Source organism: Geotrypetes seraphini, chromosome 1, assembly GCF_902459505.1.
Source record: "Geotrypetes seraphini chromosome 1, aGeoSer1.1, whole genome shotgun sequence".
Taxonomy (NCBI): domain Eukaryota; kingdom Metazoa; phylum Chordata; class Amphibia; order Gymnophiona; family Dermophiidae; genus Geotrypetes; species Geotrypetes seraphini.
The window spans coordinates 435,808,692-435,825,253 of NC_047084.1; the positions used below are offsets into that span (position 1 = coordinate 435,808,692).

The 16,562-nt window shown below is 48.0% G+C and overlaps 1 protein-coding gene across 7 annotated transcripts in view; it reads right to left on the reverse strand.

Annotated features, from left to right (window-relative positions):
- DENND4C (DENN domain containing 4C) overlaps positions 1-16,562 on the reverse strand; it is a 318,792-nt gene that overhangs the window by 168,440 nt on the left and 133,790 nt on the right. For all 7 annotated transcript variants that reach the window (XM_033919674.1, XM_033919664.1, XM_033919681.1 and 4 more), the window contains one exon: positions 14,431-14,575. In XM_033919674.1, coding sequence (XP_033775565.1) covers positions 14,431-14,575 — 145 coding nt within the window. The remainder of the gene's footprint in view (positions 1-14,430; positions 14,576-16,562) is intronic.

Here is a 16,562-nt window from a genome sequence, read left to right on the forward strand (position 1 = left end):
GTTCTTCCATTTAGCATCTCAATTTTTGTTAACCCTCCCTCCCCACCCCCACTCTTACCCTTTTTCCCTTCCATGAAAACAACTGGTCTAATCTCCTCACTATCTCTATACCACCCTATCTCATTCTGTGGATCTTCCTGCAAGTGGTGTGCGGTGAAGGCTTTCAGGGGATTCAGTGAATTCCCAGCTCTATAGCCCTGCTTTTTATTTTTTTGTTTACTTTTTGCTTGATGAAGTTTGATTTGTTGAGTAAGCAGCCTGCTCAACTAGTCAAACTGCATCAAACAAAAAAATAACACCCCCCCCAAAAAAAAAATAAAACAAAAAACAACAACCAAAAAAACAGGGCTCTAGGGATGGAGATTCTCAACCTCCTGAAGGCCCTTACAGTACTGATCTGAATTTGATTGGCTGAGCAGAATCTGCCTTATTGCATACTTGACCAATCAAATTCAGAGCAGTGTCCCCTTCAGGGCCTTTAGGGGATGGGGGTGAATCCCCTCAAGGCCCTGACCACAAGCCACTGCCCCTCCCCAACAAACTGGAATACACTTTCCCTGTACTCTGCTCCTCCTACACACAACACCATCACTCAAATTCCCTCCAAACATTCCATCAGCAGTCAGCCCCACTAAATAAAACTGACAATAAAATATCCCTCCCTCATCCCTAGCAGCACAGCTGTTCTTGGTTAATGATAATAATAACAGGATTATTCCATATCCACACACCTCTTCAGAAGCTGTCACACAAGTTCAGATGTTAGAGATGTGCTACCCTAAAGAAAGTTAACCACTACATTTCAAGTATTATTTAGTTTTCCCTTCTTTGTGTTTTTTATATTATCAGTTACCATGCCCTTGGTCCCACCCTATCCTGGAATGCCCACAATAATAATAATAATAATAATAATTTTATTTTCTTGTATACAGTCCCACCAGGAGTTCTAGGCAGTTCACAACAGAAGAACTGAAACATTTCAGTTAAAAAATACAATTTCAAAAAACACAACTATTATAACTACTTCATCCATTAAATACAGCATCAGATAAAAAGTACATTTAAAATACAGAGCCTAATTAAAAATACCTTCTTATATGTGGGGGCCATTTTTAAATTATTATAATGAATAATTTACACTTTTCCCAATTTTTAATTCTTACATGTGGATCAGGTGGGGGGGTTGGATTTCTATTAATAATATATATGAATGATAAGATATTATATTCATGTGGTATATTTTTTGTTGTATATGGAAGTGGGAGGGGGTGAGGGTTATATCTTTTTGTTGTATGATATGGAAAAATTATGTTCTTACCTGTTAATTTTCTTTCCCTTAGACGCAGCAGATGAATCCAGAGACCAATGGGATAGCTCACATCTACCAGCAGGCGGAGATAGAGAAACTGATTAACAGGTGGTCCTATTGGCTGGCACTCCTCCTGTTGATTCAGTATAGCTCCTTGCCCAAGCATCCGTAACCATCAATAGGCATAGCATTTAAAAAACTTCTTTCCCATAACAAATCTCAAAATGGAATAATACAGAAAACAACCGGTCATAATAACAAACCGCGCAAGTTGCAAAAGAAAAAACAGAGAGACAATATCCAGAAAGGGTGGGGCTCTGGATTCATCTGCTGCGTCTAAGGGAAAGAAAATTAACAGGTAAGAACATAATTTTTCCTTCCCTAGCAACAGCAGCAGATGAATCCAGAGACCAATGGGATATAGCAAAGCAATCCTCAATCTGGGTGGGAAGCAAACGCCGCCTCCGCAACAACCGAAGCACAAAACGCAAAACAAATCTCCTCCAAGGAAAAACCTCTGGGCCGAGCCCAAGAAGTAGCCATCGCTCTGGCAGAATGGTCACGAAGTTCCTTCGCCAACCGCTTCCCTGCCAGCAAGCAAGCATAAAGAATGTCCTCCTGGACCCATCGAGCGATGGAGGCTTCGGACGCCGCCATACGTTTGAGGCGTCCCTTGAAGAATACAAAAAGGAGATATAAACAACTAAAAGTTGTTAGAAACCGAGCTCACGGAGAACGCTACGTACGTATCAAAAAATGCAGTGAATAAATTTCTCCTCCCAGGAAGAAGGAAGGAAAAGCGAGCATGACATAAAAGAAAGGAGACACCCCCTAGAAAGAAAGAGTGGTACCAGCCGAACTGATACCCCATATATCGGAAATCAGAAATAGGAATTCCCGTTGAACAAGGCCTGCAACATAGAAAACTGCAGAGCTGAAGCCAAGGCCACAAGAAACCCCATGTTCAACGGCACAGCCCTTTAGAGTCCCAAAAGACAAGGATGAAATGAAGCCTTCGGTAAATTGAGAAGAAGTACGTGAAGATCGTACTCCAAACCGGGCTTTCCAAGAGGCGCATGAATATACCGCACTCTGTTTAGGAACTGGACTACATGAAGCTGAGAAGTAACGAAGAGCAATATACCTAGCCCTTGTAACAAGCCAAGAATGGCACTAGAAGCTGAAGGGAATTGAACGCTAAACCCTCGGCAATACACTTGTGTCAAAAAGGAACTCTGGAGTGGTTCAAACGTGAAGAAGCACCCAAGAAAGGAAAAACCTCCAAAAGGAAGCAGAAGCCACAGGAGAAGACGTCCGTAGCACCTGGATAAGAGAAGAAACAACCTGTTCTGCCTAACCCTTACACGTCAGCCAAGGTTATTCAAAAAACCAGGTCGTAATACTACAGTAGTACAAACATCCATGTTGATCGGACCCTAGGCGAGCAAAGCCGGAGATACCAGGAAACTTCTTAGTCCAGCTATCGAAAGACTCATCAAATCCGCACAGCAAGGATAGATGGCGCCGCCAATCCAGAGATTCTACAAATACTGTGCCCGGAAAGTGAGCTCGAGATGGCAAATCCAAGCCATCATCAGCCCGTGGAAACACCGAAAAAGAGAAGGCAGAAGCGAGAAAGGAGCCATGCAGCTACCCCCTCTAACTCCCCCTTCCTGGACCCGCCGAAGAAGCCAGGAAGCTTAGAATTGAGAGACGAGGCCATGAGGTCTAGGTCAAGGAGATCTCACGTCCATAAAAAGAGCTAGAACGCCCGAGCCACAAATCTCAATATCCAGGATGCAGAAGATTCCACTATTACCAACATGCACACTTTCCAGCGCGTACCCAGTGCTGTACACTGTAACATACAAGAAATGGGCCATGCTCAGATTCCGCGGAGCGAAAGTCTTCACAAACTCTTATCCTGAGCCATAAAAGGATCTGCCGCAGAAGATGAAGATGAGAGTCCATCCATTGAAGCAGAACAACTTCACCTGCCAACTGAGTACAACCCTACGGCCCAAGCTGTAGATAAAAAACCCCCATCCTAATACCGACCAAAGGGATCGTTAGCGGCATTCAGGAAGAATGATCTGGAGCTTCAGAAAGGTAGCCTGACCCTGCTCAAGAGTAGAAGAATGAACAACCACTGAGTCGCCTCTGAAACCCAGACTCCTGGAGCTGAGGATGGAAGCCACCGAGCCCCCCAACCCAGCCCGGGATGGTCGGTGGTCAAGAGCAAGTCCAGCAAAGACTGAGGCAGGCCTTGAAAAGAGAAAACGCGCTGAGCCACCAAATCATACAGAGCGAAGCAGGAGGAGCATACCAAATAATTGGAGTCCTGAGATACCGGGAAATCCCAGAACCAAAGCACTACCGCAGTGTGCTCACGCGAAAAGCGAGCCCAAGTTACCAGTGGAGCCAGCACCCAGGAACCCAGAACCAGCACCGAACTTAAGTGCATGGTCGTGGGGCCCTAAGAAGGTGGCAAACCTGAGACAGCAACTCATCGCCCCAGGCTCCGGCAAGAAACACTACGCTCTCCCACATGAACCACCAAATTTCCCTGAAATATCAATAAGTAGGGAATGAGAAAGGAAATCATCCTTGGGAGTCCGTCAAACGGACCTGGCTGGAAGAAGTCCAACGCAAGCAGGTATCTAATAAAGGAAACCCTCCTAATCGATAACCTCCTGGAAAGCCATGGATAGGCGAAGAGCATCCATCAAAACCGATAGCGCTGCTCAAAAAGATGCAAGCGAAGCAAGAGCGGAGTCCGCGACCCTAGTGAAAAGGAAAACCTGCTCACAGTGTGTCCTCGGAAAAGACAATGCAGAGAAACTACTGCAACAGAATGAGATCCAGCCCCAGACAGATTAAATCTCCCATCCCAGGCCCCATGATGTAAATGGAATAACTTCCTTTAGTTCTGGAAGAACCAAAAAACACATAAGGAAGCTCAAGACAAGGGACTCCAAGAAGGAACGGGAAACCGGAGGAAAATGCAAAGCATCCGTAAAAGCCGTCAGCAGCCTGAAAAAATCGTCAAGGCCCCCGACCTGAAATCATAGAATACCCCCTCTCACGAGAAATCCTCCAGAGCAGGGAGAGGTAACCAAGACCCCTCTCAGAATGAAGAGCAGAAGGTCGGGGAATGGCTGGACTAGAACCGTAAGATCTGGAAGAAGAAAGGGACCCTTCTATGAAACTTCCAGGTGCGCGATCCCCGAAGGAGTAGATCGGCACTCTGAAAAGAGTACCATATCCATGCAATGATAGCGGAAAAAAAACATACAGCCAAGTAAATGAAGATACACGAGATGTGATCAAAATAGCAATGTTACTTACCGTAACAGTTGTTATCCAGGGACAGCAGGCAGCTATTCTCACTAGTGGGTGATGTCATCAGACAGAGCCCCGGTACGGACGTCTCACAAGCACGTGTTGCTTGTAGAAACTTAAAAGTTTCTAGATGCCCGCACCGCGCATGCGCCGGTGCCTTCCCGCCCGGAGATCCGGGCGTGTCTCCTCAGTTCAGGTAGCTAGCCTGAGAAGCCAACCCAGGGGAGGTGGGTGGGACGTGAGAATAGCTGCCTGCTGTCCCTGGATAACAACTGTTACGGTAAGTAACATTGCTTTATCCCAGGACAAGCAGGCAGGTATTCTCACTAGTGGGTGACCTCCAAGCTAACCTCAGTGGGATGGAGGGGGAGTTGGCGACTTAAGAGAATAAATTTTTCAATACTGTTTGGCCAAACTGTCCATCCCGTCTGGAGAGAGTATCCAGACAATAATGTGAGGTGAATGTGTGAACCGAGGACCAGGTGGCAGCCTTACAAATTTCCTCGATTGGTGTTGATCTGAGGAATGCTACTGAGGCTGCCATTGCTCTGACCTTATGGGCTGTGACCTTACAAGGAAGTGATAATCCAGCCTGGGCATAGCAGAAAGAGATACAAGCCGCCATCCAATTAGAGATGGTGCGCTTTGATACGGGTCTTCCCAACTTATTAGGATCGAAGGAGACAAAAAGTTGAGGAGTGGTTCTGTGTGGCTTGGTGCGATCCAGGTAGAAAGCCAAAGCACGTTTACAGTCTAGAGTGTGAAGGGCCGATTCTCCGTGGTGAGAATGGGGCTTAGGGAAGAATACTGGAAGTACAATGGATAGGTTGAGATGAAATTCGGAGACCACCTTAGGCAGGAATTTCGGGTGAGTGCGGAGGACCACCTTGTCATGATGGAATACTGTGAATGGTGGATCCGCCATCAATGCCTGGAGTTCGCTGACTCTGCGAGCGGACGTAAGGGCTACAAGAAAAAGCACTTTCCAGGTGAGATACTTAAGAGGGGCCCTGTTGAGTGGTTCAAACGGGGGCTTCATGAGACGGGAAAGGACTACATTGAGGTCCCAAACTACTGGGGGTGGTTTGAGAGGAGGGTTAACATGGAAGAGTCCTTTCATAAATCTGGCGACCACCGGATGGGCCGAGAGGGGTTTCCCTTGTAGGGGCTGGTGGAACGCCGCAATAGCGCTCAGGTGGACTCGTATGGATGTAGACTTGAGCCCAGATTGAGATAGGTGTAGGAGATAGTCCAGCACGGAGGATAAGGAAGCTCACTGAGGTTCCTTTGATTTAGAAACACACCATGAGGAGAATCTAGTCCATTTCTGGGAGTAGCATTGTCGAGTGGCGGGCTTCCTGGAAGCTTCCAAGACCTCCCTCACTTCTTGTGAGAATTGGTGAGGGGTTACGTTGAGAGGAACCAAGCTGTCAGGTGGAGAGACTGCAGGTTGGGATGAAGCAGTGATCCTTGATGTTGAGTAAGTAGTGAAGGAAACACTGGAAGTGGTACTGGTTCCCTGCTGCTGAGTTGAAGTAGGAGGGAGAACCAAGGTTGTCTGGGCCACCGAGGAGCTATTAGAATCATGGTAGCCCGTTCGAGTTTCAGCTTGACCAGAGTCTTCTGGATCAGCGGGAATGGTGGGAACGCATATAGAAATTGTTTCCCCCAGTTCAGTAGAAAAGCATCTGCCTCGAGGCGATGAGGAGTGTAGATCCTGGAGCAAAACTGAGGCAGTTTGGAGTTGTGGGGAGCCGCAAAGAGGTCTATCTGAGGCGTCCCCCACTGCGTGAAGATTTGGTGAAGGGGGCTGGAATGGAGAGTCCATTCGTGCGGTTGTAGCAGACGACTTAGTTTGTCTGCTAAGACGTTGTTCTCCCCCTGAATGTAGACAGCTCTGAGGAAGGCGTTGTGGCGCACCGCCCAGTCCCAGACTCGTAGAGCTTCCTGGCAAAGGAGGGCCGAGTCCGTGCCTCCTTGCTTGTTGATATAATACATGGCGGCCTGATTGTCTGTGCGAATGAGGATCACCATGTTGTGAAGTAGGTGTTGGAAAGCTTGGAGCGCATTGAAGATGGCTTTGAGCTCCAGTAGATTGATTTGATGTAGTCTTTCCGCACTGGTCCAGAATCCTTGGGTGCGGAGACCATCCAGGTGGGCCCCCCATGCATAGTTCGACGAATCGGTTGTGAGAACTTTCTGATGGGGGGGAGAGTGCAACAGCAAACCTCTGGATAGATTCGAAGAGGTCATCCACCAAAGTAGAGACTGCCGAAGAGCAGGTGTGACTAAGATGTGTTTGGTTAGTGGATCGGACGTCTGATTCCACTGTGATGCCAGGGTCCACTGGGGGATCCTGAGATGGAGTCTGGCAAAGGGTGTCACATGTACTGTGGAGGCCATATGGCCCAGGAGCACCATCAGTTGTCTCGCCGGTAGGGTTTGGCGAGTAGACACCGACTGGCAGAGATGGAGAAGGGACTCCATGCGTTGCAGAGGCAGGAATGCTCGGAGTCGAGTGGTGTCCAGGACCGCTCCGATGAAGGGGAGGGACTGGGTGGGTTGTAGATGAGACTTGGAAAAGTTGATCTCGAAGCCCAAATTCTGGAGGAAGTAGGTTGTAGCCAAGACCGCCGAAGTGACCTCTGGGGCTGACGGGGCCTTGATGAGCCAGTCGTCGAGGTATGGGAACACCTGTAGACCCCTGTCTCGGAGTGCCGCGGCCACTACCACCAGGCACTTTGTGAAGACTCTGGGGGACGAAGAGAGGCCGAATGGTAGCACTCGATACTGTAGGTGCAGATTTCCCACCCGAAATCTGAGGAACTTTCGGGAGGCCGGGTGAATGGGGATGTGAGTGTAGGCCTCCTTGAGATCCAGGGAGCATAACCAGTCGTTCTGCTCGAGGAGGGGGTATAGAGAAGCCAAAGTCAACATGCGAAACTTCTCTTTGACCAGAAACTTGTTGAGGGCCCGAAGGTCTAAAAAGGGTCGCAGGTCGCCCGTTTTCTTCGGGACGAGGAAGTACCGGGAGTAAAACCCTCGGTTCAACTGGTCTGACGGGACCGGCTCGACGGCCCGAAGCTGAAGTAAGGTTTGGACTTCCTGAAAAAGAAGGGCGGTCTGTGTCGAGCTTGAAGGATACTCTCTTGGAGGATGGTCCGGGGGGACCCGATGGAAGTACATAAGCACATAAGCATGGCCTCTGCCGAGTCAGACCATAGGTCCATCATGCCCAGCAGTCCGCTCCCGCGGCGGCCCCCCAGGTCAATGACCTGTAGTGATCTATTACTCAAGAGCATTTTGTCTTGTATAGTAACCCTCTAATTGTACCCCTGGATTCCCTTACCCCTCAGGAATTCGTCCAATCCCTTTTTGAAACCCAAAACCGTACTCTGCTCAACCACCCCCTCTGGAAGCGCATTCCAGGTGTCCACCACCCTCTGGGTAAAGAAGAACTTCCTAGCATTTGTTCTAAAACTATCTCCCTTCAATTTTTTTGAGTGTCCTCTAGTTCTTGTTGCCCCCGCCAGTCTGAAAAATCTGTCTCTCTCTACCTTCACTATACCCTTCATGATCTTATAAGTTTCTATCATATCCCCTCTAAGTCTCCTCTTTTCTAGGAGACTCTTTTAAGTGAAGAGAGTATCCTTCTCTTATGATGGTAAGGACCCATAGGTCCGTGGTTATGGCCTCCCATCGATGGTAAAAAAGATGGAGGCGGCCCCCTATGGGAGAGGCTGAGGGGTGCAGAACGGTGTCGGTTATGCTCCCAGGAGGGGAGTCAAAAGGGCTGGGGAGCCTTAGGTGCAGCCGGTGGCTGAGGTTTTTGCTGAGACTTCTGGGGAGGTTGTCTCTTCGCAGGTTGTCTCGCGGCAGGCGTTTGTCTGGGCATGTAACGCCGCTGGTAAATCAGGGGTGGCCTGGAAGGTCGAGACTGTTGAGGTTTGGGTTTGGGCCGCAGGATGGATTGAAAAGATTTTTCGTGATCCGACAGCTTCTTGGTAACAGTTTCGATAGACTCATCGAACAGGTCAGCTCCCGCACATGGTACGTTGGCGAGTCTGTCCTGGAGGTTGGGATCCATATCGATTGTACGGAGCCATGCCAGGCGACGCATGGCTACCGCGCTTGCGGCAGCACGTGCCGAGAGTTCGAATGCATCGAAGGAGGATTGCATCAGCTGGAGGCGTAATTGGGAGAGGGAGGCTACCACTTCCTCGAACTCGAATCGAGCTTGGGTGTCTATGAACGGAGTGAACTTGCGGAGCACCGGCAAGAAGAACTCCAGATAGGAAGAGAAAAAGAAATTGTAGTTCAGCACCCGTGACGCCATCATGGAGTTTTGATAGAATTTTCTACCAAATTTGTCCATCGTTCTCCCCTCTCGGCCCGGCTGTACAGAGGCGTAGACCTGAGAGGGATGAGAGCGTTTAAGAGAGGACTCAACCAGTAGGGATTGGTGGGAGAGTTGAGGGCCCTCAAACCCTTTATGGTGCACGATGCGGTATCGAGCATCGAGTTTGCTGGGAATCGCCGGTATGGAGTACGGTGTTTCGAAACACTGCATGAAGGTCTGATCCAGCAATTTATGCAGGGGGAGCCGAAGCGCCTCCGTTGGAGGGTTAGGTAAATGCATGGTGTCCAGATACTCTTTGGCGTATCGGGAGCCCGTGTCAAGGGTCACATCCAGATCATCCGCCATTTGTCGGAGGAATGATGAGAAAGACAATTGATCCGCCAGCGTCGGTCTGTGGGACGGGCTGGAGGAGGAAGAGGCCTCCGGATCCATGGACATCGGGGAGTGGCAAGGAGAATCGGGTACGGGTGTCTCCTCGTACTCCGGTCCCTCCGGAGGGGACACCTCTGATGAGGAGTATCCCATACGTTGCAGTTTTTTCTGCGGTGACACCTCCGAGTGGCGTGAAGAGTGCCAGGATGAGTGTCTTGATCGGTGCCCGTCTCGGTGGCGGGACGGGGATCGGGATCGTCTGTGCATCGCATGGTCTCCCGAGGCCCCCAAGTGGTGGATAGGGCTGGAAGCGGTGGATCGCAACTGGGGTTGCGATGCGGATTCTTGCGATGCTACCCAAGTCTGGTAAGGAGTACGGAAGAACTCTTCCTGACTATGCCCAGGGCTTTGAGTATCGATCGGAGGTCTGGTCCCATGTTGGCGCGGAGGCGTAATGGGCTCTAATGGCGGCATATCGGTAAGCGAGGCTTGCCGCATGGGCATCGCCGCCCTCCCCCGTTCGTCCTCGTCGGTTTTCGAGGTCGAACGGCGTGGAGGAGGGGGAGGGGGCGGACCGCCCCTTTGGACCGGTACCGGGAGGTCACCCTGTATGGCAGCGATGAGCCCGGGTCCGATGGTCTGCATGAGCTCAACGAATTGAGCTTCCAGCACGGACCGTAGCGAAGCCGATAAGGAGGGATCCGCACCGAAAGGGGGTCCTCCTGCACGGTCATCGCGCTCCTTCGAGGTCGAGTGCTTCTGCTTAGTAGCTTTCGGCACTTTGATGACCACTGGTGGTACTGTGGAAGGAAGAGGTACCTGAACCGAGGAGACCGGGGCAGGCACCGACGTCGAGCTCGTGGATGTTGTCGGGATGAACGATGCCGGTTTCACCACACTCGATGCAGGAGGGGTCGATACTGGTTTCGCCCGAACCGGGGAGGTATCAGATGAAGTGGAGGCTGAAGGATCCTTAGCTGCGTCCATCTTGAACATCGATTCCCACAATAGGCAACGCCGTTTGAATGAGCGTGCCGTAAGGGTAGAGCAAGGCCTGCACGATTTCGGAATGTGGTCAGGACCCAAACACTGCAAACAGCGCCGGTGAGGGTCCGTGAGTGAAATCGCGCGTTGGCACTTGCTGCACTTTTTAAACCCGGTGATTGGCCGGGACATAGGCCGGAAAATCTCCGCCGCGAGGTCGAAGCCTGTGGGCCTGAGCCACGTGGCCGGCCCGTTCGACCCGCCGGAGGAAATAATCTTTTTTTTTTTTTTTTTTTAAACTGAAAAAGAAATGTACTGTTAACTGTAATTAAAAGAAAGCGAAAACGCGGACAAGGAAGGCAAATTTAACTGAATTCAGCTAGCGCATGATGAAGTTGAACTTCTCAGCTCCGCGGAAAGAAAAGAACTGAGGAGACACGCCCGGATCTCCGGGCGGGAAGGCACCGGCGCATGCGCGGTGCGGGCATCTAGAAACTTTTAAGTTTCTACAAGCAACACGTGCTTGTGAGACGTCCGTACCGGGGCTCTGTCTGATGACATCACCCACTAGTGAGAATACCTGCCTGCTTGTCCTGGGATAAACTGCAGTTACCGCTCCAGGCAGGTAAGAAACCAACCTCCAGATATCATACGCCCCTCTCAAAAACCAACCTGCGGCAAAAAGAGAGAGACAGCATAGAGACCTGGCCCGGGAGCAAAACGGCGAAAGGGGACCCTATTCGAACCGAGCCACTAAGGAATAGTCTCAGTGAAAGAATCGACACCCCCTTGTCCACCAAATGACGGCCCCAGGCCACAAGTAGCTGCACAGCATTTGCTGGCTGCAAGATGGGCCATCCAATATGATGAAGTAGCAGATGGCAGTCCCAGACCATATCTGAACAGAGTCCGAAACCTGGAGGATCCGCCACCCAAAAAGAAAGGTAGACAGCCCTTTCACAGGAATAGGAGAAGCGCCATCCGGCTGCAACGCAGAACATGCGAAGGAAACAACCATGAAAGATTTAGCGAAAGTGTCACCAACCACCTGCAATGACAAGCAGAGATCCAGAGAACAAAAAACCTCCCAGAAGGCAAAGCCCCGAGAGAAACAAGGAGAATCCCACACAAAGCACGGGCAAACTCCAAACCTAATGGTACTCAGCCGCGATGCACTGTGGGCCGAACCAGAGTAAAGGGCATATAAACAGGGCAGGCAAACACTAAGAGAAAGTGGCCATACCACACTCTGCCGTATCTAACAAGCCAGGTGCCGAACACAAGCACGCACTAGAAACCCCAGGCAAAATGTACCTAAACACTCTCAAGACCAAAGACCGCATCCATGATGCGTTATTGGTTCCCTGGTGGTTTTTTTTTTTTTTTTTTTTGTTATACAGAACAAAAAAGAACATCGAGCTCATCTACGTCCGACAACCCAGGCACTTCGGTCCCACCGAAAATGAACGCCTTGGCAAACACTGCGGCTCAGGTGACCGTGAACGATCCCGGCCCGCCAAAAATAACTGCCACTGCAGCGCTGTGGCACCGCCGACAGCTAAGGAGAACGGCCCACCGAAAGGCAACAGCCTTATGAAGCACTGCGGCTCAGCCAACAGCGAAACAGCTCGGTCCTAAGGAAATGGACAACGCTGCGGCTTGCTGACAGCATAGGAGCAAGGTCCCCAGGAAATGCACAACGCTGCGGCTTTGCCGACAGCATAGGAGCTCGGTCCTGATGAAATGCACAGCCAGAGACCACGCTGCGGCACTGCCGACAGCACAAAGCTCAGTTCCGCTTAAAGTACATCCCCAGAAACCTGATTCTGCTGAAGCAGAAGAGCTGAAGTGTACCCTGCCCGCGCGCGGGAAAATGTCAGCCATGCCACGGCTTGCAAGATACAAAACTGGAGGCCTCCAAAAAACATACTTGCAGACTTGAAATACTCAATGTACATAACACCAAACTGCGCACACTTAGCACAACTGAAATTCCACATGTCAGTGCTGCCCAAACAAAACCGCAGCGGGGATAACACAAACTACAGCCGTGGTACTCACGCGACTCAGAACCCGCCTTATACGCCGGAACCGCCAAGACAAGCACAAGCAGTGGGATAGTGCTGAGTGAAGCCAGTAAACGTCGGTTGTCCAAGACAAACCTGGCAGAATGCAGTATCCGGGTCTCTTTTTTTTTTTTAATAAAGGGAAAGAAGAAAAAAATGGAGACCCAGGCAGACCCTCTATCAATGGAGGGAGGGAGAGGCAGGGACAAGGGGGGGGGCCCCAAGTGTAACTTCTAAAGCCGGCACCGTGCAGCCAGACACCCCTGTCTCACTGAAGAGAAAATCTCAACAGGAGAAATAGCACTGCCAGCTCACTGAAGAGAAAATCTCAACAGGAGAAACAGAATGGCAGACTCACTGAAGAGAAACCTCAACAGAAGAAAATAAAGTTCCAGCCACAGCCAGAATTCAGGAGCTAGTTGAATAGCGATCTTTTCCTGCTGGGAGATAGAGATTACTGAATCAACAGGAGGAGTGCCAGCCAATAGGACCACCTGTTAATCAGTTTCTCTATCTCCGCCTGCTGGTAGATGTGAGCTATCCCATTGGTCTCTGGATTCATCTGCTGCTGTTGCTAGGGAAGGTAGATTTTCAAGTGATATTGTATTCTAATTGTTTGATATTTACTGTACATTTGTTGTGAATTATAAAATGAATAAAGAATTAAAAAAAAAAAAATACCTTCTTAAATATCAACATTCTTGTTTATCAAATAGGTGAGTTTTCAATAATTTCCTAAATGTAAGATAAGAATAGGCTTGAACAATCAGCGGACTCATCCAGGAATTCAATTTCCCTGCTTGATATTCCAATGTCATGTCCAAAAAAGTCTTATAGTGACAGGCCCTTGGGGTAGGGAAGAGGAACATACCTGAATTTCTGGTACAAAACCCATCTTCAGGATATCTATAACTTACATACTCTTCAAACTTAATAGCCTAACAAGAATTACTTAGGACTGCAACAATAAATTATACAATAAATAATGAATATGCAAAAGAGATATGCATACATTGGAAATCCAGTGTAGGCAAATCTTAAGTTTGGAAATGCATCCCCTTAAGTTACATTAGAAAGTCACTGACTAGCTCCTCAGAGATTCCTCCAAGATCCGCATTCTGTTAAAGAAAATAATTAAAGCTATCAAACCTGCTGTGAGGAAAGCCACCAAAACTAGTGGTTTTTCAACAGTTGCTGGAAATCACAGGAGCAAAAATGAACTAGAGAGCACAAATTAAGATTCCTCTTCTGTAACATCAAATGACATTTTCCATCAAACAGCAGCAGGTGCCTATGACCTGAATTGGTCATTACTGGACAAAAACAAGAGGAAGAGTCCAAGTCAGAAGAAAGAGTGATGATGAGTAAGAGGGATGATACACAACTAATAAATCTTGTTAATCTGATGCCTTTTTGAATGTTCTAAAAAATCTCAAGGATTTGATAACATTCATTAGAAGCTGCTACCTTTGTAGGTGGAATTCATTTACAAATGCATTTCTTTTAAAACCCAATTAGAGCAGAGAATACCCAATAATCTCTATTATTATGAATATAATTTTGGTATATTCCATTTTGTGAGCCCCTGATGCAGGGAACATATTTATGCTATAACATGACTGTGTTGGACTTCTGTATATACTCCAAAACAATCTGAGAGCTTTCCGAGACATTAATAAATTTGTTAGTCTGGTGGACTGAGTCATCTATCATCCCTCTCTTTAATCATCATTGCTCCTTCTTCTACTTGGCTAATATTGGAAACAGGATACTGAGTATAAAGGGCCCTTAATCTGACCCTAGTATTGACAATTTTTTTTTTTTTGTGCATCGATACTTCTGTTCCAACGGACAAAAGCTGGAAAGAGAGTTATGTTTAAAAGATTACCAATATAACCCAAAACTCAACCTCTTCACACAATAAATCAGAGTATGAGCATGTGCACTACAGTGCATATGCAGAACACTCCATGCAATGTATTCATTCTTGAGCTTACAGCAACAACAGCTTCAGCTACTCCGGTCAGCACCGCTGGTCTGAGTGAGTGAAGCAAAATCTTGCTTTCTAGCAGTACGAAGAGCAGCACGGTGGCACAGTTTTCCGGTCCCAGGTTCATAAGCAAAGTGCTAAAGTTTGCACCACTAAAAAAAAGGGAAAGAACAAGACTAGTCTTAAAGACTTGCCTTCAACAGGACTGTATAAGCATACAGACATTACAGTAATCATTTTCAGTAGCTCATCCCTCCCTCATTAATGTTCACAATCATTGCTTTTGGGAAGGGGGGCTAGGCGAGTAGAGGGGCTACAATACTGCACACAACTTTACAATTGGGAAGGTTGAGAGAAATGCCCCATTCCTGTATTTCTGCTCTCATCTCCACCAACCTGCTATGCTACTTCTAACCTAAGTTTCACTACTTACTGCTGTTGCTCAAAGGACCCAAGCTCCATCTCTCTTTCTCCCTCCTCGTCCCTGCATTAGAACTGCTTCTCTTCTCTGTACAATATTCCAATTCCTCCACTATCCCATTCACTCAATTTTCCTCTGCCCTTCTATTCTCTCTTCCATCTTTGCAACATTCTTTCTCCCTTCTAAGACACCATCCCAATCTTTCCACATTTCTTCTACAATGGCCCTTATTTTAGGAATATCTCCATATATAAAAATAAGCTTTTTATAGGTTTAAATCAACTATGCACGCAAATAGTGAATTAAAAAATCTATTTTTTACACGAGACCCATACTCAAAAAGATTTTAAAGGACAAGGGGTGAACATCTACATATGTAACCTCAAAATCTACCTGGCAGCTCTTAATTTGCTCCAGGGTACATAAGTGCTACACTGAAGGGGCATGTGAACAGCTCAATAGAACCTATCACTTCTGAAACCACCCAAAAAATATCCCCATCCTCCATCCCCAAAATTCACAGCATCCCAGAACCTCTCTCAACATGAGCCCTCCAATCTCTGTGCACTGACACAAGCAGCACACACACCTCATCCTGACTCTTCAGGTCATATCAGAGATCTCCCTGGTGTTCAATGATGCTGGACGATTACTTGCAGCAATTTTATGATACTACCACTAGGCACTAAGTTTCCTTATTGTGAACCCTAGTGCTGGAAGGAGCAGGAGTGACTAAAGATCACTGCTGCTCCCTCACCCACCCCTCACTAAACATCAGGGAGTCACCTGGCAAGATCTGAGGGAGGGTCAGGGAGATTGATTTTTCCAATGTCAATGGTGGTGGTGGTGAGTGTTACTCTAGGGAGCTCTATTTTAAGATGCTAAATCAAGCTGCTTAGCTATGAACAGATGGCAGCACTGAATAATGCTGGCAGATACACAACCCCAGGCTCCTCCCTAATGCTATCCCATATACTGTCCCACCCACTTTTTGGGGGGAGGTGGTCACAGGCAATATTCAGCAGTATTGCCTGCTTTAGTGCCACTGAATATTGCCTGTGACCACCTCCCCAAAAAAAGTGGGTGGGGTAGTATATGGGATAGCATTAGGGAGGAGCCTGGGGTTGTGTATCTGCTGGCATTATTCAGGCAGTATTGCCTGCTTTAGTGCCACTGAATATTGGCCAGCATATGCCTTAACAATTAAGCTATATAATGGAAGATTAGGCCATTACTTTCGATAATCTTCTTTCTGTTAGTTCCTGTAGGACTCCTTACTCTAGGTGTTCAATCCCTTCCCACAATCTCCAGAAATCCAAACACTTATCTGGGCATGTGCTCCTCCTACCTTAGAGAGAGAGTTAGAAACCCTGCAGTTCAGTCCCAAAGCCAAGCAACTATACCGGAACCAATCCAGGACAAAATAAGGGGGCATGGAGGAACCTCCCCAGCAACATAAATAATTTCTGTTATGGTCTGCTCTGTAAAATATAAAAACAAGTAATAAACAGGCAAAATGCAACACAGAAAAAAATTGAGGAACAATGTAGAACTAACTTGCTGTGTGCAATGAGTACCCACATGAAAACAGCCTTTGGTAATATGCATACTCACAGAAGAGCAAACTCCCCACAGGATCCATCAATGGGCTGGAAGATCCTGAAGCCTGTAAAGAGAATAACAGAGGCAGGAGATTCCAAACAACTGAGCTTATATAG